At 51.9% G+C, this 26,007-nt stretch overlaps 1 protein-coding gene across 1 annotated transcript; it reads right to left on the bottom strand.

Moving 5' to 3' along the window:
* Window positions 1–3,000: 3,000 nt before the first annotated feature.
* Window positions 3,001–26,007, bottom strand: LOC311211385 (cystathionine beta-synthase-like; the record flags this gene model as incomplete). The annotated part of the gene is made up of 17 exons (XM_084290064.1): window positions 3,001–3,121; window positions 5,438–5,522; window positions 5,921–6,029; window positions 6,185–6,319; window positions 7,396–7,467; window positions 7,840–7,945; window positions 9,352–9,436; window positions 9,777–9,902; window positions 10,318–10,409; window positions 11,374–11,443; window positions 12,677–12,808; window positions 13,933–14,012; window positions 14,623–14,757; window positions 15,926–16,032; window positions 19,642–19,796; window positions 24,477–24,508; window positions 25,953–26,007. 17 exons carry the CDS (start codon window positions 26,005–26,007, stop codon window positions 3,024–3,026), a joined length of 1,674 nt encoding a protein of 557 aa, XP_084146190.1. The 3' UTR covers window positions 3,001–3,023.

Here is a 26,007-nt window from a genome sequence, read left to right as displayed (position 1 = left end):
TGTGTGAGGAGCAGCTGAGGTCCCTTGGTTTGTTCAGCCCCGAGCAGAGCAGGCTGAGGGGAGGCCTCATGGCGGCCTGCAGCTCCCTCACGAGGGGAGCGGAGGGGCAGGCGCTGAGCTCTGCTCTCTGGGGACAGCGACAGGACCCGAGGGGACGGCATGGAGCTGGGACAGGGGAGGGTCAGGCTGGGGGTTAGGGGAAGGGTCTGCACCCAGAGGGGGGTCAGGCACTGGGACAGGCTCCCTAGGGCAGTGGTCACAGCACCGAGCCTGACAGAGTTCAAGAAGTGTTTGGACAACGCTCTCAGACACTGCTGGAACAGAGGGCATGGGATGAAGAGGGTGTGCTCGTGCTGCAGGACCAGGGTCTGTCTCCCCTGCCCTGTCCTCACCCACCTCCCGAGTCTCCTAAAGCCTGAAAATCCCCATTCCTCTGCTAGCTGTCAGCAGTGCCTCATACCCCGCTAAAGCTGGCCATGCAGTCCTCTCCATCCCAGCCCAGGTGTCCAAGCACACATCGCTCAGCTGCCCAGGGCAGCCGGGTCCCATAGGGATTTCTGCAGACAAGGCAAACAAACCCTCCCCTGCAGGCTGAGGCTTTTTTCACCCCATGGCGGCAGTGGGCAGGAGAGCAGCAGCCAGTCCCATGCACCCAGGCTCTCTGCTGCGGGGCACGTCTGCATCCCCAGCGCCACAGCCCGGGACGAACCCCAGCAGAGGCAGCTCTGACGTCCTGTGGCCAGCTCTGCCCTTCCTACCCTGAGGGCGATGCCGGCACTCGGTGGCTTGTCATCTCCTCCAGCACGTTTGATTTCTGCCGGGTGGAAAGGGGAGCCCTGGGAACGCCTCGGAGGGGCTGGCTCCAGCCCAGGTGGAGCAATCCCAAAATGACCGGGGCTTGCGCTAACCTTTACTCGTTCCCACACTCGCAGTCAGCATACAGGAGCCATTGTAAAACCGGGGCTGACACTCAGCGGTTACTTCACCCCGTGCTGAAGTGCAGCTGCCTCTCACGTAGCCTCTGCACAGCTGCCAGCCAGCACACAGCGGCATGGCCGCTGCTGGCACCGCTGTTGCTCAGGCTCAGCTGCAGGGAGTGTGTGTGTTGCTGAAAGTTTCTGGGCAGCAAAAGTCCAGGCTGCTACCACGTCCTCGTGAAGTCCCCTTGGGTCGCCAGCCGTGCCAACGAGGTGCTTGCATAGGGGGTGGGGGTCTGGGTGTTGTAGGGGAGAGGCCAAAAAACGGGAGATCCCTGCCAAGAGACATGCCCTGGCTGAAGGAAGGAGGGAAACCTCCATGCCTCTTGCAGCCAGGTCTGCTACACAGGGGGGAAAGATTACACGTACAGACATCAGGAAGGGCTTAGCATGCTCTGGGATTCAGAGAGCAGGCTGCCCAGGGCCGTGCCCAGGCGGCTTTTGGAGATCCCAAGGAGGAGCCCCCACAGCTCTCTGGGCAGCCTGTGCCAGGGCTCCTCACCCGCACAGCAGAGAAGTGCTGCCTGCTGCTCAGAGGGAGCCTCCTGGGCTCCACTTTGTGCCCACCGCCTCTCGTCCTGGTGCTGGGCACCAAATGTCCTTCAGTTTGCAACACAGCTGAGAAAATAAATAAAACACACAGTAAGGTTGATCTCATCAGTCTATACTTTTTTTTTTTTTTTTTTTTCCCAGACAAATACGGTGATTAACTCAACCAAAAACTTGCAGATCTGATCTAGTGTGTGTAACTCAGGGAACAAAAGACAGCAGGGACACCATTCCCAACGATACGTGCTTGAGCATTCTATAATTTAATAAAAATCTCATACAAACTAGATTAGATCCAAAATACGGACCGAGCACTTAGCAGTGGTTGTTGTCCCCTTGTAGCAGTTCCCAAGACTTACGGAAAGACTGCGAAGCTCTTGGCATGTTTTGAGAGCAACTCCCCCAGCAATTCAGCCGGTTCCCACAGCGCTCCTTTCACATTTGATTTCATTTACATTTTTTTGCCGCGGCAAACGGCCCTCCTGACCTTCGTTATCAGTTCCCGGAACACAACACTCCGACAGCAAAAGGAAGATCAGCCTCTCCTTCCCCTTTGCTCCCTTGATAGTGAGCTCGCGGGGTGAATATTCATGAGATGAATAATGCAGGAAATTGGGACGTGGCCGTATCTCCCCGCCCTGTTATCACATCCTCAGAACCAGCCTCCCCTTCTCGGGGGATGTGTGGCAGGCCCCAGTGCCACCGGCCCTCCAGGCCCTAGCTGGGAGCTTTCCGAGAGCCTGCAGCTCCTCCAGGAGCTTTCCTTCCCCTCCTGTCCAGCCCCTCGCCCCTCTTCCCACCCCCATCCCCTGCCCGGCACAGCCCCTGGATGTCCCTTCCCTCCCCGTGCTTAGTGGGGGCCCACATCCCACCCCACTACACCTCCAGGCTCTGTCCCTCCTTGTCCATGAGGAGGAAGCAGCTCCCTCTTTGCCCCCACAGCAGGACCTGGGTTTTGGTGGTTGTTTTTTTTTTTGCTGTTTCCTGCAGCCCTTTGTGGGTTTTGTCCCTGCTGTGAGGGGTGGCGAGGGGCAGGAGGGTGCGGTGTGGTGTCCCCAGCCCTCGGGAGGGCTCGAGCTTCTCATGTTGGAGCTGGGCTCCAGCCCTGGTGGGACCTCCTCCTCCTCCTCCTCCTCCTCGTGGCAGCTGTGAGGCCTCAGCGCTACTGCCAGCAGACACAGCAAAACCCCAAACCAGGCAAAATCTGGGTAACCATGACCCCCACCCTATCCCTACCCCCTCATTACCTCTTCAGCCCTGGGCAGCTCCGTGTAACCACACATGGCTATCAAACGGCATTTCTTTGGTTAGCTTCTCTTTAGTGATACTCTGGGTGGCATTTAGCAGACAGGCGGTTATTACATTACAATTTGCACTGATTTTGAGAAACTATCAGATGGATTAGACCACAAAATATCTTCAGCCGCGTGTTTCGGGCTCAGGAGGAGCAGCTGACCCAGCCGGAGGCACGGGGCTCGGGGCAGCCAGGCTGCTGCCCTACTTCTTGTCGTTTCTGCTGACGAAGGTGAGGAGGTCCATGGCGGTGACCACACCAAACACCATCTGCTTCATGAAGGAGCTGCCATTTCCGTTAACTGTAAGCACAGAAAATGCCAATTTAGTGAGAAAAGGAAGAAAGAAAGCAAGAGAAAGAAAGCAAGAAAGCAAGACAGCAAGAAAGAAAGCAAGGAAGAAAGCAAGAAAGCGAGAAAGCAAGCAAGAAAGAAAAGCAGATCCCACAGCCATGCAGGGGCTGTGCCTTAATAAAATTAGTTTAATAAGGAGCAAACCATAACAGGGGTAGCAGTTGTCTCTGCTGTACCTTCACTGAAATGACTGCTGCGGCCTTGGCCAAGTTGCTGGGATCATGTCAGGGAGGCGTCAGCTGCAAATATCGCAGTCCTTACCTGCGCAGGATCCTTGATTTCACAGTAGTTTTTGCCCAGACTCTGTTCTGGTTCTGTTTCTGTCAGCACAAAACTTTCCAGGCCAAACTAAGGAGACTCTTTAGAGCAGCAAGGAGACACTTTCTACTCTGCTCTAATAACGTCCTCTGATATCATTAATAAAATAACATTGCAACAATTACTTTAACTATCCGATCAATCTTTTCTTAAATGACAATACAATTAGCCACCAGAGTCCACACACAAGACAAAAACCAAGCTGTGAAAGTGTGGGAAGAAAGTAAGAAATACAGGGCTAACTGTGAGGGCGTTAAAACAGCAGCTCTGGAGGAAAAAAATGGGTGTTGTGTGCGAGCCAGAGCAAAAGGCACTGCGTACAGCTGGCTGATACTGTTTGGTGGATGCCATTTAATGTATATCAAAATGTCACACAAAAGAGACTTTTGTCTTCTGACGACAACATAGCTGAGAATGGAAATCCTGCCTAGGAGGGTTGGCTTTTGGTGAAAGAATCGGAAGCGTGCACCAAAAGCAGTTTTGAAGGAAACTTGTTTGGAGCATTTTGTAGGAACGTGAGCTGCTGGGGGCTTCGGGGCAGCAGGCCACAGAGATGCAAGCAGCGGGGCTGGGCTGAAGGCACGCAGTAGTTTTGGAGGCTGCGAGTTCAGGGGACAGCCCTTTGCTGGCAGCCAGTGCAGCACGATGTTGCACGCTGCTCAGATGTTGCTCACCACAGGAATGCTTTGCGTGTTCAATGCGTAAACCCATAAAATCAGGATAATTGCGCCCTTCAGCTCTCGTGTCACTCTAAACACGGGTCTTCTGACCGCTTTTTCGTCGTGCTAACGTTTTAAACAAAGCACCCACCTCGAGGCAAAGCCAAATCTGTGCCTCGGGAAGTTTTACGGTGTGATTGCACTGGAGAGGTGTGTAAGGTTTGCAGAACAGCAGCTGCCACCGTACCTGTTTGGGTCGGGGGAGCAACACGGCGGGAGCCCTGCTGCCACCAGTGTGTCAGCAGCCCTCGGGCTGACGTGCTCCTACTACATGTGATCCTACTGAGCTTTATGGGGCTGGTCTCACGGGCAGAGCAGCCCTGTGCCCCTTCCCACCCCAGGCAGGGCTCATACATGCATGCTTCAGGCTGCATACATCACTGGGCATTGTACCCCTGACTCCCAGCTCGGGTGCCCAGGGTTTGTTCACGGTCCAAGACATCTGTTTTCAGATTTCTTGACATCCCCTGGCCCACCAGAGGTGTCTGAGAGCACCTAGCCCCTTAGCAAAGAGATTTGCCCAGGTCTTCAGGGCACAGAGGGAGGAGGACGTCTCTTGGCTGCATCCCCTGGGGTAGAAGTGGGAGCAGAGGTGTTCAGAGAAGACGGCACAGCCTCCAGGCATACACAGCAGAGGGTCTTTAAGAAGTGGGATGCAGGAAGCGTGGTTTCTCCCCTTGCACTTACAGGCCCGAATTCCACCTCGGCTTTATCTAACCTGCCCAAATGCTCCTCTGCCCCTGCCCTCGGGCTGCTAATTCTGCAGGTCTCCGTAACTTCCCCCTCGTTTCCTCTGCTGCCCACAACCAGCACGGCGATGATTTCAATGCAAGGTCAAGTGCCTAAGTGGGTACGAAAAGCCTGGGGCTACAAAAGCACAAACAGAAGCACAAAGCGCCCCGAGCTGCTGCCTGCAGTCCATGTCCACCTTGGTGTCAGGACAGGGGGGCAGGTGAACACCTTCCCACCTCCCCTGTTGGGTTTACCTGGGAAACCACGAGACGAGGGGAGGCAATGGGGCTGGGAAAGGAGAGGGGTGAAAGAATAGCTGGCAGCTTCAGAGCTTTGCAGGGCTGCGGGGCAGAAATCCTCCCTGCAAAGGCAGAGGGGCTGCACACGTGGAGCAGCTGCACTGATCCCTCCCAAGCTCGGTTGGGGAATTTCCCTCTCCCATCTCGGCCACTCGTGCAGAGCCCACACAGCGCTTCCTCTCCTCGCAGATACCTACACTGCATTTGCGTGTGCACAACGATAGCAAAGTGGTCGTTCTCCAGGATGCTGGAAAGCTTCCCAAGGCTGTCTTCCAGGCCAATCTAAACAGGACAGAAAGAGACAGTTTACATTTCACTTCACACTTAGAGGACAACAGCGAGGAGCCTGCCCCCTGCCTCTGACCCTGGCTCTGGGTGGGCAGGATGGACCAGGATCTGGGTCCATCTGTTCTGGGGCGATGGGACGGTCTGTGGGCAACCCACAAAGCTGCTGTGTGAACCCCACAGGCAGCGTTTTCGCAGGTGGTGGTGCATAGGATCACAGAATGGCTCGGGTTGGAAGAAACCTCAAAGACCATCTAATTCCAACCCCCCTGCCATGGGCAGGGACACCTCCCTCCAGCCCAGGCTGCCCAAAGCCCCATCCAGCCTGGCCTCGAGCACCTCCAGGGACGTGCACCTCCTCCCCCTCCCCAGACAGGGCTTGGCCCCAGCGGTACCTTTGAGAACTGGTCGTAGATGACTTTCGTAACGGGGTCTGAGAACTGTGCGTTTCCAGCCAGCACCGAGGTGAGGGTGTTGCTGAGGGTCACCATTCCCAAAATGAGTCTGCGAGGGAACAGGGAGTTTTGCCAAAAGCCAGGCCTGAGGTCAGGCACACATTTTATGTAGGGGCTGAGCTGCTTTTTTTTTTTTTTTAAATCATGTTTGAACAACTTTTTCCTGTTTGAACAGCCGTCCATGTGACGAGTAAAAATAGTTACCCCGATTCAGCAACGACGGGAGCCTGGTCGTATCCCTTCTCCTGCAGGATTTCAATCGCCTTTTGGCAGCTGACTTCTGGGAGAAGAATGAGAGGGGCTGAGAGATTCAGTTTCTGCACCTTGATGTTCCACCACCTGTTGGAAGACAAATGGCAGCGCCAAGCTGTTACTCGCGGCTGCGTGGCTGCGGGCCTTGCGCGGGGAGGCCAGGCCGGTGGAAATAAGGCCAACTGTGCGGGGATATCCTTTCTGCCTGCCTGCAGAGCTCACACTTTAAGCCTGTAAGCTTAAAGCAGAGGCCGACCAGTTTTACTTCTTTGGTTTTGTAGCCTGGAGCCTCAAAATGGATTTGCTGTTCCTCAAGGAGAGAGCCTGGCAGAAATGCTGATGTGAGTTAGGAGGGATGAGCTACACTTGTTTGCTGGGGACCACAGGAAACTCCCAGCATCTCAGCCCTTGCAGAAAATGCAGGGCAATGTGAGAGGCTGGAGGGGCCAAGAACCATCCTAACCAGGTGTTAGAGGCCTTGGAAATATATAAAGCTTTCAGGAAATATTGTGCAGAAACCTTTGGTTAGAGTAACCCAAAATAAAAGGTGACACGAGGAATACCTGCAGTCCCTCAGTAAGCCTAGGTGCTTTCTCAACCAGCGCCGTTCGCCCAGTTACACGTTAGCTGCCATCAGCAGTCTGTGGTTCCCTGCCTTGAGGGGACATTTTCCCCATGGTGTGCAAGATGCAGCTGAGGTGGTCGTCTTTTCTGGCCCTCAGCTCCAGAAAGTGGAAATTGAGTGTTCCCTGCCCAGACAAACCCCCAGAGCTGTTTGAAAGGCTTCCTGCTACGAGGGGGACACTTCTGCCCACCGGCCTCGTGTTCCTTTGGATATCGACAGGGGAGTGTGGGGGTTTGGGTGGAGATTTCCATCCAGCTCAGCCCTTCTGCTCAGCAGGGTTCAGGTGGCCTGAGCAAAGACTGCCAGGTGGGAGCAGATCAGCATCTTCAGGACAGAAACTGAATAGACTGTGAGCAGAGAAGAGGGATATCTCGCCACTCAGGAGAGAGGAGCTGAGCTTACAGCCTTCTCAGAGGGATCTGGACTCGACTGCATTTTTTCAGCAATAGAAGATAATACTTCCCTTTGAAGATAATCATTCCCAGACTCGGGAAGCTGATTTCCTTAACGCAGCTCATACCGGCGGAAGTTGTCTTACCAAGGCTTATGCTCCTGGACATCATTTAGGAACCCGTTTTTTATCATCCACTTATCATTCACGAACTTGGACCTAGAAATCACCAACAAAGGACGGGTCTGTGAGCCTTCCGCACGCAGCCGTGCTTTGCTCCATGCCCCAGACCGCAGCACTGCCTCGGGGCTCCCATGATTTTTGCAGCTGGCTGCTCTTAACCCCTTTTAAGGTCAACGGGAGCTGCGAGTGCTCAGGGCCTGCTCGAAGCATGCCAGCTATTTGCTTTCCTAACTCGGCTTGACTGACTCCTGCTCCGTGCAGTCGGTCAGCAACGAGAGGAAATAAACCCGGGCGTCCCAACAGCCAGCCCCTGTCGCTTATCACCGCAGCACGACGTTTCTCCCTGATGTTTGCTTACTTTTTTTTTTTTCCCCCGTGAGCTGTTTGAGGGGAAAACAAGAAACTCACATGTAGTTCCTGACGGAGTCGGGCAGGATGACGACGCAGCGCTGACCCTCCTTCAGGTCCTTGGCTGCCCGCACGGCGACGGACATGGCGCTGCCCGAGCTGCCGCCTGGATGGGTACCCAGAGGAGAGAGAAAAACGTTGGGAGAGGGAGGACAGCTGGCCCCAGGGCCTTGTAGGTTTTTGGGACACAAAAAGACTGGGTGGAGACTAAAGGGACACGTCTATGTGATGGCGTGTGGCAACAGGCCAAGGGCTGAGAGGTGCAATACGGGGACATCCATCCCACTGCTGCCCACACCTTCAGGTGAGGAGAAGGCTACGCCAAATCTAGAGCTTCTGGCCAGCGTGTTTGGCCGTCAAAGGTTTGCTTTACACGCATTGTAAAGAGTGAAAAAAGCAAGCCATGAACATTACATTCATGCTTGGAATACCAGGCCAACGTGATGGGAAGACCTAAACACTCCCCGCGTGTGTGTGTGCACGCATGTGGTGTGCTGCACGTAGGGGCAGCAGGGCCCTGCTTTACAGAGGCAATTCTCCCACTCGAGTACTGGAAGTGAGAGACATTCCCCTATCTGTGTGCCAATTACGCACTGCACTCAAGGCAGCACGTATTTTACAGCAGGTTAATTAGCACCGGGTCACATTTTTCAAACCCATGATGAAAGTCCCTGAAAAATGCAGTTCTGGGAACATGAAGCTATTCACCAGCTGAGTTCAGCGAGCGGTTTCCATTGAAACACGGTGAGCCTGAGCCTGCTAGGTTAAATCAACACAACAAACTGCCTGATCTTCCTCAAAACCCCCAGGATGGGAGTGCTCAGGAGTTTTCCCAGCTGTAACTACAGGCCTGTAGCTGTGTATTGTCTGGCCCTGGACACAAACACGTAACTATCTGCTCCGGGACACTGATGCCGTGTAGAGGCTCTTCGGGTATAGGCAGGGTTTGCCTGAGGGCACCTGTTCGTTTTGGAAAGCCCTGGGGATCACTTACAGCTTGTTGGCACGAGGAGAAATACTCGGTAAGAACATCTTACACTTACTTTACTTACAAACTTTCCCGGTCCAAACCTGGCACCTCTAGTGTGGCAATAGTTCAAAGACAGAGAGTACAGCCTCACAGAGTTGTTAGTGGTGGGACAGTTCTAGTCCACCTGTCCTGTCCTGAATCCTATTAATCCTTCTCTTCAGTCCATGTAACACTATACCAGGCAGAATTAGGCCTGAAGATCCAGTTCCCTGTGCAAAAGTGTTACAGCAAGAGGAGAGTTATTGCTTCTATAATTATTGTTGCCGAGGAGCCAGATCCCAGACCACTGACTCACTGCAACACCTCTGAAGCCTACAGCGGCCTACACACCAGCTCTGGATTCAGCCGTTCAGCCCCGTTAGCCTAGCAGGCACAAAATGCAGAGAGCACCTACCCCTGAAGTGTTTTGCTCCCAGAGCAATTAAACAACGAGGTTAAAAAGTTTGTCGAGTGAAGAAGAAGCTGCTGCCACTGATGCTTACCGCACAATAATCCCTCCTCTCTGATCAGCCTGCGAGCCATGAGGAACGAGTCTCTGTCGTTGCATTTATACCACTGATCAACCACCTGAAGAGAGAGCAAGACAGTAAGCAAGTAAGCAAGGCAGGAAGCAAGACCTGGAAGTGCTATTTCAGGTTGTGACCCTCTGACGAACGCAGCGGTGCTGCTGCCTACAACATCTGGCAGCTCTGAGCATTCGATGAAAACAAAAGCATCTGTCAGGGCATCCCGAGTCTGGAGACTGTTTGTGGGCAGCTCCTCCAGCCTGTCCAGCCAGCACCCTTTCCTCGGGGAGAGAAAGATGCCTGACAGCTCCAGAGCCAGGATGGGGGAGAGGAAATGGTGAGAGTAGGCTGGATGCAAAGACAAAGCTCAGGCAGAGGCCTCTCACCACGCAGCTACTTACAGATCTGTCCAGGACAGTAGGGATGAAGTCATGGCCAATGCCCTCCACCTCTATGGTGGTGTTGTTCGTCCTGTTCAGCTCACAGGGCAGAGCGACGATGGAGCCGTCGGGGTCTACGCCGATGATCTTCGAGGGAAGGAAGCTTGGTTAACCACAAAGGGGGTTCAGAAATAATCTCGTGACTCAAACCAAAAAATTACCGATGCCCTTATCAGCACCATTCTTCTCCCTGCGATATTCACTAATATGCCTACCCACTGGCAGCGTGGAGATCTTTAGGACCGAAAAAAAAGTACAGTTCCCCACGAGCTTTTTAAACAGATAGCGTTCAGCTGCTGCGGAAGTGGCTGTGGTGGCTTAAAACGTTATCACACCCCAGGTGTTTGTCATCACCCCCTTGGCAGGGGCTGCTACTTCCAAAGCTCAGCCCTTACGAGAGAGAGTGACGTGGACCGTAGGGTTAGTCTTGACTGAAAGCAGAGGCAGGAAAACCCAGGGGAGCCACCGTTCCCAGTGGGCAGCCCTGCCTCTTCCAGCTTACTTTGCACTCTGGGCACTTCTCCTTCAGCTTCCTGGCAACGCCGGTGACGGTGCCTCCCGTGCCAGATCCAATCACCACCATGTGGACCTTGCCTGCAGGCCAGAGAAGGGAGATGTGAGAGTCAGCACGGCCTCCAGCACTGTCTCCCTGTTGTCTAAGCCTCACGTCCCTCAGCTGCTACAACAGGCAGCTGGTCCTTCCTCAGCACCGGGGGCTGAAGATGACCTCCAGATCTCCCAGTGGTTTCCACGATTTCTGCATGCTTGGCACCTGCTGGCTGAAGGGGGAGGGAGGATCTCAGCCCCTCCAGGCCTTTCAGACCACGCCGTGTTGAGGCAACGCGTGCAGATGAATAATGGCACGTAGCAGTAGCAGACACAACTTGTCAGCTGGTGCTAGCACCCGCAGGGGAAGATGGCAAGGCTCTGCACCGGCACAAGTGTCAGCCAGGTGCGGCCCCACTGAATTTGGTGAAACGGTGTAGGAGCAGAATCAGTCAGGCCTTCAGAGGCTTGCGATGCAACTGCACTGGGGGAAAAGGCCTCGCAACTCACTACTGGCTGCCAGGGGGAGCAAATCTAAATGTTGTAGTGGTAGGAAGGCTGATAAGTTATGATCCGATTTGATTTGCAAATGAGGTTGCAGGATCAGATGCAACCTTGCGTGCCCCGATGGGTATGTACCCCCCTGTGGGGCCTCCCGGGACACCTCGTACTTTCAGCTGACAGGTCACAGAGATGGATCAGCTGAGCAATGGGCCCTTCCTCCTTCAGGGGAGCCTGGTTTTGTTCGGTGTTTTGTTTCTGGTCTCCTCCCTTGGGCTTTTGAAAGCAGAGGCCACAACAGGAAAGTCCTGCAGGCTTAGGTGGATCAGGAGCGGCCTGTGTGAAGTTGCCACACTGTGCACCAGCATTATCAGGGGTACCTTCCCTTACAGAGGCCCTCTTTGTCGTTTCTACACCTTTAGATGAATAAACTGTGTAAAACAAGCCTCTCCTAGAGGGCTCCAGCCCTCTGCACACCCTCGGCACGTAGAAGCAGCAGCGCAAGCGGTACCTTCGCACTGCTCCAGGATCTCCTCGGCGGTGGTGTCGTAATGAGCCAGGGGGTTGCTTGGATTTCGGTACTGTTTATTTCAACAGAGAACAGCACGAGTTACTGGGGAAAGCCTAGGTCAAATACCGAACTAGCAATAGCTCCTGACAAGCCCTGCCCAAAGCATCCAGCCGCCCCCCTCCTCTCCCTGGCAAGGGCTGCCAGGTCACAGGTGATGCCTCCTCTTTGTCACCTTGGAAGAGTTTTCTGAGGACATTGAGGATTTGGCCGCGCAAAAGGCCTGGAAGGCTGAACGTGCCCACAGACATCCAGCCTCCGGTACGCAGTGCTCGTGTGGTGTCCCATATTCTGCATTTTATGGGACCTGGAGGGCTTTTAAAGGCCTAGCTGCTGGAGGCAAGACAGTCCTTCAACATTTCAGCTATTGCTTAGACAGAAGCATTATTAGCCGTCTCTGATGCCTAGAAGAAGCTGAAAATACAGCTGCACAATACTCCCAAAAAGCTCAGAAAATGAAAAAAAAACTTCCCCCTCAAATGTCATATTATTATTTTCAAATATCATATATGTGATTTTGAGAGCAGCTTTGTCATTTGTGGCATTGGTGGCAGGCAGTGCAGCCAGTGAAGTGTCCGGGCAATGTGGGCCAGAGCAGTTGTCCTACATTTACAGGGGGATTTGCTGCAGTGGGAACCCAGGTAGGGCACTGAAGGGTGTGCAGCCCCACGTTCACACCTGTAGGCTGGGGAGGCTGCTTCTGGAAAGCGTACTCAGGGATTGAGCTCCCTTTTTGTCACCAGGAAGGAATGGTTTTTAGACACTGGGGGGGTTCCCTGCTCACTGTAGGGATCTGGGTGAGGCCAAAGGGAGAAGCGTGTTCCTCTGCGAGAACAGTGCTGCAGGAACTGATGCCGTGAGTCACCAGGGTTTGCCCTTTTGGGTAGGGAGCTTATTTCTGAGGCTGGAGGGAGGCTGCTAGGCTGGTGTAAAAAGCGATTTTCCAGGTCAAAGTTAAATCTGAAGCAATATGAGGAGCCTTTCAGGTGTGCAAGAAAACCCAGCCTCCCCCACCTCCTGGCTTGGGCAGAAGCGTTACAGGTTTTGAGGTGCCGCTGATTTTGCTTCTGCTACCCTGTGCCTTACAGAGCAGCGATTAAGTTTCACGTGCCATAAAATGGTGACCCCACAATGATGAAATCTGCCTGCGCTGCCAGTTCGAGCAAAGCCCCCCAACACGGGCAGACTCGGAGCACACGCTGCGAGATGTGTTTAGGAAGGGAGTCTGCGGGGCAGCTGCGTTTACCTGGTCCAGAATGTGAGAGTTTGGGATTTCACTTTTCAGCTTCCAGGCAACGCGAATGTTGGACTCCGGGGCATCGAAGCGGGTGCAGGGGGTCCTCACGATTTCAACGCCCAGCGCCTTCAGGATATCGACCTTTTGGAGGGAAGAAAGGAGATGTAGGGCAAGCGATCCCGTGTGGCGCTGGTAATCCGAACCCACGCACCCATGGCAGCGTCGGATGCCAGAGCAGCTTCGCACGCGGGAGACATTTAGCATTTGGAGCTGCAATGCCCAGCACTCGGTTATGTACCATCTCTGACATCCTTCTGGCACCCAGCGCCTCCTGGCTGGAGCTGGCACACGGGTTCCAGCCTGGCCTCGTGCCCTGTCCTACTTGGGGACAGGCTGGGGACACGGAGGAGGTAGGTGACACTGTGCTGCTCTGCTCCATGGCACCTGGGGAAGGGGCAGAGGGAAGCAGGGCAGGGAGCAGTATCGGGGAAGCAGCTTTTGTATGTGCTGTGGTCTAAGTGGGCAAGGAGGAGGTCTCAAAGCTCTCCTTGCCCCAAGTCCCCTTGTGGGAAGGAGCAACTCCCATAAATCTGCGGGTATTAATACACTGAGAGGTGTGGCTGCTGGGGCGAGAGGGTGTCAAAGGAGAAGGGGGGCTGAGTGCCACCACTCCTGGAGGCAAAGCCCGCGGCAGCTGCACGTGGCATCTGATCCAGAGCGAGCTTAAGTGAGATTTAGGTTGAAATGAGGGCGGTGCTTTGGAGAAGGGCTCTGTTCTGAGCCAAGTCAGGGGCCAGGGCTGGCTTCACTGGTGGCTGGGGGACAGTTGGACCAGGTGATGTTGGAGGTCTTTTCCAACCGTAATGGTTCTGTGATTTTATGAGCTCAGCTGAACAGTTTGTGAGACTTTTGCTCCCCACAGTGGTGATTTCTGCCTTCCCAAGGGCCGCAGTTTCACCTGATCATCAGCTCTTGTGCAAAAAGGACTTATATCCACCAGCTTGAGAGCGCATCTCAGAGAACCTTAAATGTCTCTCAGTTAAGGGAAATCGTAGCATGATGGAGAGCATCTCAGCGTGCTTTTTTTTTTTTTTTTTTTGTCAAAAGGAAATCTCTTGAATAGCTACAAAGACATGCTGGTATCTGCAGTGAGGCTCGTTACCCTTTAGAGGAGAGGACAGTCCGTCTCTTGACGGGGAGAGGCAGAGAGAGACAGAGAGGGAGATGTCCCCAGGCTGTGGGGTGGTACCCTACAGAGCTCTGACCTTTTCCATGCTCATCTTCTCCGGCAAGACGACGATGCAGCGGTAACCTTTCACTGCAGCTACCAGTGCCAGCCCGATTCCTGGGTTGAGGGGAGGAAAGGGAAGCGCTTGACAACAGCATTTTGGCAAGGCCCGCCGACACGCGTGCTCTCTCCTGCTTCCCATGCGCCTCTCTCCCACTGGTGAACACCATGTAGGCATTTGCACCAAGCTACACCTGAGGGCACCCTTCGTGAGTCCTCTGGGATGTCCCTGTGGGGGATGGATGGAGCCACACGGGGCATTTGGAGCAGCGTGTCCCCACGGGAGGGCACGGGGAGCACTTGCAGGGAGTGTGGTGCTGCCCCAGGAAAGGGCAGCCCTCTCGCATCAGGGAAGCCCTCTGTGGGAACCTCTGAATATTCAAGATCTTCCCATGCAGAAAGCACATGGGGTTGCCCCGGCCCTCAGGAATTTCAGGATTTCAGCCATGAGACATCTCCGCACTCAGAGGCTGCCAGGAGGGAGGGAGGCGAGCTGAGATGAGGACAGAGCCGGAGCCACAGTGCCCCAGGCTAAGTGGGAAGGAAAGCACGTTGCCCTGGGGAGGTGCAGGCAGCTTGGGCTGTTCCCAGGTGTAAGGACTCCTCAGATCTCTGTGCCAAGCCCTGGGAGGTGCCAGGCCGGATGGGGCACACCAACATTTCCTACCCGTGTTCCCCGAGGTGGGCTCGATCAGCGTGTCTCCCGGCTTGATGATCCCCGCTCTCTCCGCGTCCTCCACCATCCTCAGGCTGATGCGGTCCTTCACGCTGCCCCCCGCGTTGAAGTACTCGCATTTTGCCACTGGGAAGCAAAGGGCAGGCTCCATCAGGGGCAAGCTGGGGGCACCACGCTGCCTCGCGGGCACTTTTAGGATGCGAGTCTCTTAGTTGTAGGGGAGGCGGCGCCAGCAGGCCGACAAACCACCCAGCTCCGTGAGCAGCCAGAGCAATGGGGGGGAAATCTCAGTGATTATCACTGCATTTTATAATGCAGACTGCCAAAACTTCAGCTACACGGACGGCCTCAGAGGCACGGAGATTACAAAGTAATTGCATCTAATCTTAACTGCTTCCTCCGTGCTGCAGGGCTGCAAGCCTTCGTTTCTTTGCTGGGCACGGGGCTCTGTGCTGAGCCACACGCAGCTCAGGAACACGCAGCTGCTGTGTGTATCCTATTCTCCTTCCCTTGCTGCACCATGGGAGGGAGACACCACCCAAGAAAATGGGGCTCTGTCTCGTTCCCTGGCTTGCCCAGTTCTGTCTGCACCAAATAACCCCCAGGAGCTTGCCCCAGCCAGACGTTGTCCGAGGAGAAGGCAGCTTCAGAGAGCACAGACCTCTTCATGAGGGCCATGTGCCCTGGGGAGGCTACTTACCCTCGGGGTTCCCTACAGTCAAATAAGATTGTAAGTGCCTGCTGTGCTGTTTTATGGGGTGTGAGCACTAGCCAAGTCTCTCCTTCCTACACCGTGACGTGAAACTCATGAACCTTGATGCCTCTGAGACCTCTCTCTTTCCTTCCAGACTGGCTGAAATTAAATGGGGTTAAAAGGTAAAGGAAAGGAGACTGAGAAGTCCATATAACAGAAGCAGACTAATTGCATCATGCTTATTCTGCAGGACAGCAGGCTAAAAACCCTTGTGTGAGCTGTCGCTCCTGCCTCAGAGGCAGTGAGAGAGGACTTGAGCCCTGCTGGAAAACCTGGCACGCTGGTGGCCGATACACCCAGCTGCCTGCAGCCCCTGCTCTTCTGCCTCCAGCTGCGCTTTGGGATCGTCCCCAGGGGAAGCAGAAAGTGAAATCTCCAGGGGCAGTGCCTGGCCCAGCTCCAGCTCAGCCGGCAGGACACACACCTGGCCCTCCCCGTCTGCTCTTGCTCTCCACTGAGCCTCTTCTGAAGCCCCCACTGATGCTGCCCCTCAACCTCACCTCATGGCCCGGAAAAACCTGGTGGAAAGGGGAAACTCACAGAGCTCACACTTGAGCCCATAGGACTTCCCGATCTTGTTGACTCGGACCATTGGGGTGCAGCCAATTTTCTTCAGGATGTTGGGCAAGATCTTTGTTTCTTCTGGCCTGTATGAAAGGATATATAAAAAAAAAAAAAGCCAAATCAGGGCAACTTTTTATGCAACATGAGCCAAGACAAAACCTGAGTAAGGTTACAGCAAGACCACCAAGAGACTCCTTTTTTCAAGAGAAAAGATTTCCTTTGACAGGTAATGTCAAAAGGGTCTGGTTGTGGTCTTCCATCACTCTTACCATCAGTTATTTATTCCTTTATGTAAAAAATAATGTAGTTAGTTTTCAGGGCTGTTCTGAAATGCCTTGCTCTACAAGGCCTGAGGGCAGATGTGTAATTAAGTGAAGTGAGAACAGCAAACAAGCCTCAGGATCTTACACAGTTGGTGAGAAAGCCAGCAGACCATGCACAACACATGCCTCTTCTTTCCTCCATCCAACCCAACACAACCTCTGCTGTTCATATTTTCATCCATCTCTACATCAACCTTTTCAGTCTCTAACCATCTAGCAAGCAGGGGCCTCTCTCAGCAAGGTCTGCTCACCAGCATCAATCGATTGCTGCATTTCAGAGCATGAAGGGCCACCACCTGGTCTGGAGAAGATCCTTGTGCTGAATCCTGCCTGAATTTCATGCGTGAACCTGGCAGCTTTTTCAGCCAAGGACTTGTCACACTCTTGGTGTTTGCCAGCGTGTGCCCACAATCCAGAAACGAAACGCCAGCCTGGATGCTGCCTTTCGCAGGTCTGTGCAGCCCAGCTGTGCTCATCCAGAAGCCACGTCCGCGGTGACACATCTCAGCTTCACCTGGGGCCAGGCAGCAGTGCACCTTTGCTTCCAGCACAGCCTCGTTACACAGCTCAGAGCTTTGCCCCGCTCCCGTGGGCTGAGTTGTTAATTCTGCCGTGAAGCAGAGGACTCTGGAATTTTTTTTGGCAAATAATTAAACTGAGTTCTTGGATCAAGGCAATTCAGCCTCGTGGTTTTGTTGGTCTCTGTCGGATGCCAGCAGAAGCCAAGAACCACGTCACAGCGATTGCAACCAGAACGAAAAAGCCTTGTTTGCCCAACACATGGCTGAACGCATCCTGCCACGCAGACAGGGAGCTGGTGTCCTTGAACTTCTTAAAAGAAGGAGGAAGAAGATTGATGAGGGCCGTGTTTATTGGGGCCACAAATGTATTGCCCCTGGTCGATAGTCAGCACGTCTCTCTCCGAGCGGGGTGACAAACCCCCACCCCCTCGCCGCTCAGCTCCCCTTTGCACGGCTCTCGCCCACTATCATCCCTTGAACCTTGAACCCAAGTTATCCTGGTCTGCTATCGCAGCCAGGCAGATGGCTGTCTGCTGACAGAAGGGCCATGTGATGCAGGGATGACATGCTGATTTACTTAAAGACACACACACGCACCTCCCCTCCGCGTTTTGCAAGAAGGGTATAGACGCTTCTTGCCCTGCGAGGGGACAGGGTGGCGTTGCAGTGCAGGCGTTTACATCTCACGCCCAGAAATGATGGCACATTGCACGTGTGCTCTTGCCTCTCCCTCTGTGGAAAGTGTTACCTCTGCCGAGTGCTGGTAAATTCGGGGCAATAACTCAATAAATGAGCTTTCCCCACAGCTGAGCCATTTTCCATCTGCCCTAAAAGCGGCTGAAATGCTCAGTGGTTCCAGTGGGGCTGAGCCATGGCATGAGGAGGCACCAAATTTTCTGCAGTTTCTATCAAATTCCTTCCCTAGTGACTACCATATCTTACTACAAAAATCATGCTAGCACAGTCAGCTCCGTTCCCCAGCTAGGTGAACGCTGTGTGTGTGCCTGAAGATATCTTTGGATAGCAGGATCTGTGGAAAATGCCTTTGGTGCTCCTAAAGGATAGTGTGGGGGTACTCCTGTCTTGAAATGGTCGCTATCAGTTCAGGATAGCAGTGAAAAATATATATATATATATATTTTTTTTTTCTCCAGGATTTCTGCTTTTACTCATTGCATGTTATTCCATAAGAGGTCCAGAGGAAAAGCAGTCCTGGCAAAAAAAAAAAAAAACACGTAAGTGATCCTTTCTGTAGCAGGTCAGAACTGGATCAAGGACTATCAGAACCACTCTACCTCTTCATCTCTCAGAAAACTTAAATAATTAATATCCTTAAATATAGTACCACCTTGCCTTCTTTCCCTGGTACTATCCCCTTCTACCTCGAAAAATCAGGTTTCACATGGGAATTACAGAAAGCCCAGAGATTTTTGCCATATCAGCTGCCATCCAGAGCAGGAAAAACAAACAGTTCCCCTTCCACATGTTTCTGCAAAGTGAAATGGTGATGTCCCTGTGCTGCATGACTCCTGTCTATTTTTATCAGTGCAGCAGACTACATGTCAGTCCCTGCCCCAGTGATGCCACAGGGGCCCCGTCGGCCTGTTCCCATCCCCAGGGGACTGTCCTGATGTTCCCAGTGCCCTACTGCTGGAGATGCCCTGCTGCACCTCTCACACCCCACTGCTGAATCACTAAAAATTGCTAAATAACAATGTTATCCTGCTCAGCATGGTAACAGAGGAGAGAACACAGTTTGGCTGAAAAGATCTGAGCCTGTCCTGAGGCGCTATCTGCACCACTTGCCCTGTGTGAGTGACCGGGTGCACGTTTGCTGGGTTGACACTAAGCCTGTGGAGCCCACTCCTCCTTCATGGGCCAGACCTGGGGGCTCCTGAGCTTCACAAGTGCTGGTGGGCCATGCTCCAGCTGTGTCCCACCTTGCACGTGGGACAAAATCCCCACGCCGGCTCACAGCTGGCAGGCATTTACGCAGAGCAGTGCCTCACCTCCACAGTTCCTCGCGTACTGGAGCTGAATTTGTGCTTTACATCTTTGGCACAGCAGGGACGTGTCCGCAGTTCCCCTGACATTTATAGGACAGCCTTATCTTTAATAGCCTGTCTGCGTTTGGTTTGCAGGGCCATTAAAGCACCTCTTGTCTAATCGGGGCTCCTTGTCAGGCTTGCCTCACCCTGGGAGGAAATCTGCTGCTGTGCGGACAAGAACGGGCTCAGAGCAGCCACCTCGCCTCGCGCTGCACTCCTGGGTCACTTACACAGTGTGGGCAACCTCTGCGTGTGACATTTCCTCATTAATTAAAAGCCCAGGCCCTGGTAATCAGTTTTTTTATGAAAGTCTCCAGTCACCGATAAAAGACATTGCTAGTATTTTGAAATCTTTTTTTCACGCTGCGTCAGACTGTTCGAATGAACGAGTGTCGCTGAGCGGCAGGCCTTTGACTGGTGATCGCACAGCTGTCACTGACTTTTGTCATACAAAGGAACGGCTGTGACAGCTTTGGGTTGTAAGCCTGCAAGGACGTTACAGCTGGGAGAGCCATTGCCGCATCGCCACGTGTGCCTAGCAGCTGGGAGCACCTTCACTCCTGCTGTTGAGCACCGGATTTTACAGAGTCCATTCTGCAGAAGTGTACAAGTCCCTGGTTGAAATCTACCTCTGAAATATGTTCATCTTAATTCTTCTAAAGCCAGATGGATGCCCCAAACTAGCAGATGCTTCCAAATGTCTGATGGAAAACACAGAGCGTAACAATAGCGCTTCATCTTCACAAGCTGACATCGAGCTTCCTGCACACTAAAATAACCAGCACGAAAGAGTTACTTACAAGGGTATACAGGAGTGTGGAGACTTGTTGGCAGGCGTTGCAGCTGTCCACATGCACTTGCTGGGCAAGTTGGGAAGAATCCATGAGCTGTCGGCTTTGCATTCCTGACTTCCCATACAGCTGCCGTTCATGAGCAGGCAGGCCTTGGTCATCTCCTGTGGAGTGGAAATAGAGCCCCACAGTCACCTGGGAGGAAAAGCTTGGTCGGTGGGCACCTGTGTAATAATTCCTGTGTAATAATCGTCAAAGGCAAGAAACAACTTCCACGTTTGGGTGTGAAAACGGGATGGAGAGCCTGCTTGGGGCATCCCTACTGGCTGTTCAAAAACCCCGTTCTACAGAAGAATTAAATGGTGGAAATTGCTCTTTTGCCACATGTCCAGCTTTGGTGTACTAAACCACATATGTAGTAAAACATCTCCTAACCACCATCTCCAGTAAATCTTCTCCTGTTCAAATGTACATTGAATCACAGAATGGCTTGGGATCGAAGGGACCTTAAAGCCCACCTTGTTCCACCCCCCTGCCATGGGCAGGGACACCTCCCACCAGCCCAGGCTGCCCAAAGCCCCATCCAGCCTGGCCTTGAGCACCTCCAGGAATGGGGCACCCACAGCTTCTCTGGGCAGCCTGTGCCAGTGCTTTCCAGTACATTGAAGCACCTCTCCTCCACCACTAGAAAACGTGGTGCTCTGTATTTTATCATTTGGTCAAGAGCAGATTTTTGTTGTTGTTGTTGTGTGTTTGTTTTCATCCTAGCAATGAAGAAACTGTAGATAAGTCTACCCTGTAAATAAGCTGAGAATACTTGTACTGTGGTGTTGGGCCTCGAAGAGATGAAAAGACCCCTCTAGTCTGGCATACAAGAACATTAAAAGTTAAAATAAAACTAAAAAAAAAAAAAAGAGAGAATAAATAGAAACAAAAAGTCAAGGAAGGACAACAAAGGTGCTAGGAGGTATAGAACAATTTCCGTATGAAAATGCCTTAAAGAGAGCAGGACTCTTCAGACTGAAAGTGAGACAGGTAGCTGTAAATCCTGGTGGATCTGGGGAAGGGGAATGAGAAACACTTTTCTGCTTCTCAGCATTGAATAATAGTCAAAATGAGAGTGTCAGGAACAGCAATAGGAGCGAAACAGGCAAAAGTGGAATTAGAAAAGGGCTAGTCAGGTTCACAAAGGTGAAGTTCATTAGTGGCTCTTAAACACACTGGCCTTAATGGTACCTGTGCTCTGGGAACACCCTATATGTGGAGAAAAGGACAGGTCTGGTTTTGTAGTTTATTCTCAGTGTCTGCGATAGTTTCTGCTATTGTGATCAGTACTAGTAACAGGATAAAGGGTTACATGGAGCTTTGATGTGCCCCTTTATGGTGTGAGCTTCTATGGAGTGACCATCTATGAATTTAATCAGCCACCTTCTTTTGCTAAAGAAACTAGCCACATGGAGAAAAGAAACATTTTTGGTAATTGGAACTTTCTTTTCTGGCTTGTCCACAGAATGAATTGGCCCTGATTCAGCCTTCACTGAATAAAGGGACCTTACGGCTCGGTAGAGTCATGCTTGGAGACTTGCACCCAGGCTGACTGCTGCACCTACAAAGCCCTGCTGACTCACAACAGCCAGGCAAGCAGCCAGCACACTGTTATGGCTGGCTCCTGGTTATCTAATTAATTTGTAGCTCGACATGTAAGCCCAAGGGCAGCCTTAATTACCATTTCTGCCATCCTCCTGCTTGCTTGCTTCACCCGATTGCAGTCACTTCTTTTGAAGTAGCCCAGCAGGTTTATCTGAGGTCAGAGCTGTGCTTTCCCAGCTTCTATTCCACCAGCCAGGAGGATGGGGCTGGGGTTCACTTTTTGTTGGGGTGTTCCTGAAACACAGAAATATAACATTTCAACCAAAGGCGCTAGAACTTCTCTGAAGATGGAGGTTAATAAATGTGTGGGGTTACCTGGCCCAGCCACCCCAACATGAAGAACACCACCAGGCATGGTGACCCTGACATTAAGAATGAACTATGGGGCCTGGCAGTAGTGAGGGCCCAGCTTCATACCCTAAGTGTGCCCCTGTGCCTCAGATTATGAGCACTTTGGAGCACTTGAGAGTCCACATTGACAGTCAGATATGACCCAAGGCCCAAAGCAGGCCTGTCACCTCCTGGGGGGGGCAGGCAGACATCGTGCCACCTCGTGTGGAACCAAGTCAGCCAGTTGCAATGCACTGGATGTAGGCACACAGAGAAAATTTGGGTACAAAGAGCTCATCCTGAGCTGGTTTATCCTCTTTTCTCAGAAAAAAAGGCCCCTGGAGGGACCTAGCACCCTAAAGCCATTTCTGTTCCTCAGGCAGACGGCTGGCACCTGCTCCAGCCCCACAAGGCAACAAGGCCCCAGGTGCAGAGGGCAGACAGGTCAAAATGGCTTGGACCCTGCAGTGGGTCTGATAAAAGCAGTCCTTGCAAACTTTGCCTCTCCATGTTGTACCCAACCACCACCAAACCTGTAGTTTCTTGGGAGGGATTAAAAGGAAAAAAAAAAAAAAGTCATTTTCCTTGCAAGCCAGGATTTGTGTCAGCCTTGAGAGTGTCTCCCCAAGCAAATCCTTATTTACCTAATGCATTAACTGGGAAGGAGCAAAAGTCACTTGTGTGGGTAAAGAAGAGATAAACTGCAATTTATCAGGGGGAGTTAGCATGTTTTCACAACTGAGGCCTCTGTTTACCAACTAAAATGTTGGAAATAAGATTTTATTGTTAGTATTATTATTTACTGAGGCCCGAGTATGCCCATCTTCACCATTTTGTGCTAGGAGAGGCTGAAAGTTTTAGCTGCTACAAAACAGCACAAGGTCTGCTTTTTGGATCCTTCCCCTCTTTGTGGGTGCTGATCTCCCTGTCCTGGTGGGTGCTGACCCCCAGGAGGCTGGGCAGTGGCTGCTGAGCACAATGCAAGCCCCTGTCCCCTCCAACAGGCCCTGAGACAGGGCCCGGCTGTGCCCTCCTCTCCTCAGGCCAAGGCCAGGAGATTTTATGGTGATGTGTTTATGGGAAGAGCTGGTGGACATCATTAAGCACACGGAGCTGTAGGGATCACTGGAGAGGACCTGGTGCCACTGACCCCCTCCATGTAGAGGAATTATCCAGGTTTGCACGTCCAGTTTAGGTTGTTGTTCCCTGAGACTGTGTTTCAGCTAAGCATGTGGGGAGTCACCACTACCCATTTGTCTGTGGTGAGACAGCACGTGCAAGATTACTGCATGGAGGGAATGACATTATTGGTATTCCACTTTTTAAAATAAGATCACATTCTGCTCATTATGTCCAGTTCCCTTGCCATCTAATACATGAAAACAGAAAGAACGGGATTTTTCATTTATTCAGTCACCCGGAGTAGATTCAGACATAGTTTCTAGATGCCCAGAGAACAAAGAAGCAAGACCTGTCCCTTGACTATGTCAATGTCTACATTCCTTACTGCCAGAGGATTTCTCATTTATCTTCTCAAAGGCTGGTTAATTCCCTGTGCAGTGCTGTAGGACTCAACAGATACCCTACCAACCTTGAATCATTCTAAAATCTCTGCACAGCCATGCCCAGGGTCTGTATTTGTAGTTAAGATAAGAGACATTTAAAGCCACTGCGGTTCTGAAGCAAAACTTAAAAATATGAAGCCTGAAGCACAGGAACGCCCAGAAAGTCTATACAAGATTGCGGACAACCTGAAACGGTACCAAGAGATCAGCAGAGCCTGACCTTCCCTGTATCTTTCTGAGGCCTTGACGCAACACCAGAGGAGTGAGCCACTCCTCTGCTGATAGATTCAGCGGCCTCATCCTGCTACTATGCTTGCTCGGTGAGAAGCACAGGCAGGAAGGGGGATGGGACCACTGTGGAAAGTCTGACTGCAGCTGGGGATTGCTGAACAGAGCAATGTCTAACACAAACATCTCCCCACACTGCTTCCACTGCAGTTTCAGGTCACCTTACATCACAAAGCAAAGGTATGTCCTCTCCTGATTACCAGAATTCTTACCTATGTCCCAACAGTCCTTCTAACCCCTGCCTGAAGCCTCAGCCATTATTTGATTAGCTGTCAAATACGTCTGACCTGTTGTAGCTGTCTTGTAATGGCCCCGTAAGTCTCTTCAGAGTGCAGGACTTCCAATTAGAGCAGCCTGAGACGAGACAGAATGGGGAAAAGATAATGGAAATATCCACTGGAACTGGGAGGCGGTCCAAGCGGCAGGGCACGGTTACATGCAGCTCTGCAGCTGCTGCCACTTACGGAAATTATATGACAAAGAGCACAAGCTAATATTTATAGAGTACTTCACAGATAAGAGATTGTGATTATTAGGTTATCAGACTGCGCTGATAACTTCAATAGGAAGAATGAGATACTTCAAAGCAGTCTGAAGGAAAATAACTGAGCAGAGGAGAGAGAGTTCATGGAAACTTACTCCATTCAAAGCGAAACGCAATTTTCTTGATTTACGTTAAAGAAATGGTATAGCTCTCACTGAGTGAGACAAATGCAGCATCAATTCAACAGAATCCCTGGACCTGCTCAGAGCTGGGTCGGCGCTGGGCACAGACTCAGCACTTTGTCCTCTTGGGGCCTGCAGACCTCCAGGGATGGAGACTGCACGGGCTCCCCAGACAACCTGCTCCACTGCCCAACTGGCCATGCAGCACAAAGCCAGGACCTCCCTGGCTTTTAGACTTAGCCAGATCTTGCGCAGACATTCCCTAGATCACCAACCTCCGAAGAGGCTGAGAAGCAGACACTACCAGAATCCTCTTCTCAAGCCTTCCCGTGATAACAACGTTACCTGGTCAGCAGGCACGGCTCCCGTGTACTTTGCTATTATAAAAGAAGCACGTTCAGTCGTAGATAAGCCATACTCACCGCCTTCAGTGTATTGGCTGAGTGCTTTCGCTGTGCTACAGCTGTGAGTTTATATGTGCCCCGTGATAGCAAACGCCAATGAGCAGCAGTAGCGCGCTCTGTGGAGATGATGCTGATTGGGTCCTGCCCCACGCCTAATTATACCCAGCATCTGATTGCTCTCTGAGCGTAAGTGATTGGGACATTAAGCTGATAAGCAATTTATTGTATTTTAATTTATACTTATCTTCAGAAGTGCTCTCAGCCCATCCCCCAGCAATTTTGTGATCGTTTCAGAATGTGGTTTCTGCAATCTCATTTCGTGTCTCCAACTGTCCAGCTCTGGTCTATACCGGTATGTGCTTTGCTGAATCAGGCATAAGCAATGACAGAAACGACAATCCACGTTAGGTGCTGTCTGATATAGACTCCTCATGTCCTCCAGGAACCTGGGGTTAGTCTCAGCATAGCCTCCGGACCTCAACCTCTCTTTCTCACCCTAGCGTCTCACCCAACTGCTTTACTCTTAAGACAGCGGAGAGCAGCAAATGTCTTCCACTCTGTGGTGATTCTCAAACACCGGCTGGGGCGATCATGACATTATTTGGATGCAGATTTCCTGGAAAAGGGAGAGCCCACAGGAATTCAGATCCCTCCTCTCCTCTCTCCTGCCAGCCGCTGGGCCCTGCTCCCCCTCAACACAGTTGTGAAGTAAGCCTCGCTGCTATTCAGACAGGCGAGCAAGAATAATATTTATTGGCACATTTATTCTGGAATCAAACCTCTCAAAGAGGTGATTATTGTAGGCATTAGCACAAGAATGACATTACCTTTGGTCTTTTTGCAATAAATGAAATCTCTGGAAAACATTGCCAGAGGTAATCCATTGTAGAAAAATCTTGTGGGCTATCTGATGTGACGCAGATCATGCAGATTCCTCATAAAGAAGCTGCAAATAACCCTAACCCTGGTAAGAGTTGTGTTTTCTGGGCACTGCAGTTACAGAATAACCCCGCCACCTCTCCCTGGCTACCTCCTGAAGCAGTATATGCTTGAGGTGAAGCCACATTAAAAAATAAAGTTCTTCATTTTAGTGACCAAGCTGAAATAAACGGAGATCTTTCCAGACTAAATTGAAGCAGAGATTTGGATGGATGTTTGAATGAAGAGAAGCTCATTTTGAAATAAAATACTTTGCTTGGAGATTTCTTTTTCAATTAAACATTTTCTTCAGAAAAGGTCTAAATGGCAAGTTTGGGGGTTTTGAAAAAATCACACACCATCACACATCCTCTCCTTATTTTTGTTTTTGTAAGTTAAAAGCTATTAGCTAATAAGTCTGATGAGCACTCTCAACTTCACCACCACCATCCCCAGAAATACCGCTTGGACCGACTCTAATTTTCATCAAGTCACCTACCTCCAGCCTCCAGGTCTAGGTAGGGCATCGGCTCTTCAGCAAACTCCTGGCACAT

This window comes from Netta rufina (genome assembly GCF_964035555.1).
Source record: "Netta rufina genome assembly, chromosome: 1".
Lineage (NCBI taxonomy): Eukaryota > Metazoa > Chordata > Aves > Anseriformes > Anatidae > Netta > Netta rufina.
The sequence above is the reverse complement of the archived record's forward strand: the minus strand, read 5'-3'. Positions and strand labels throughout refer to the sequence as shown.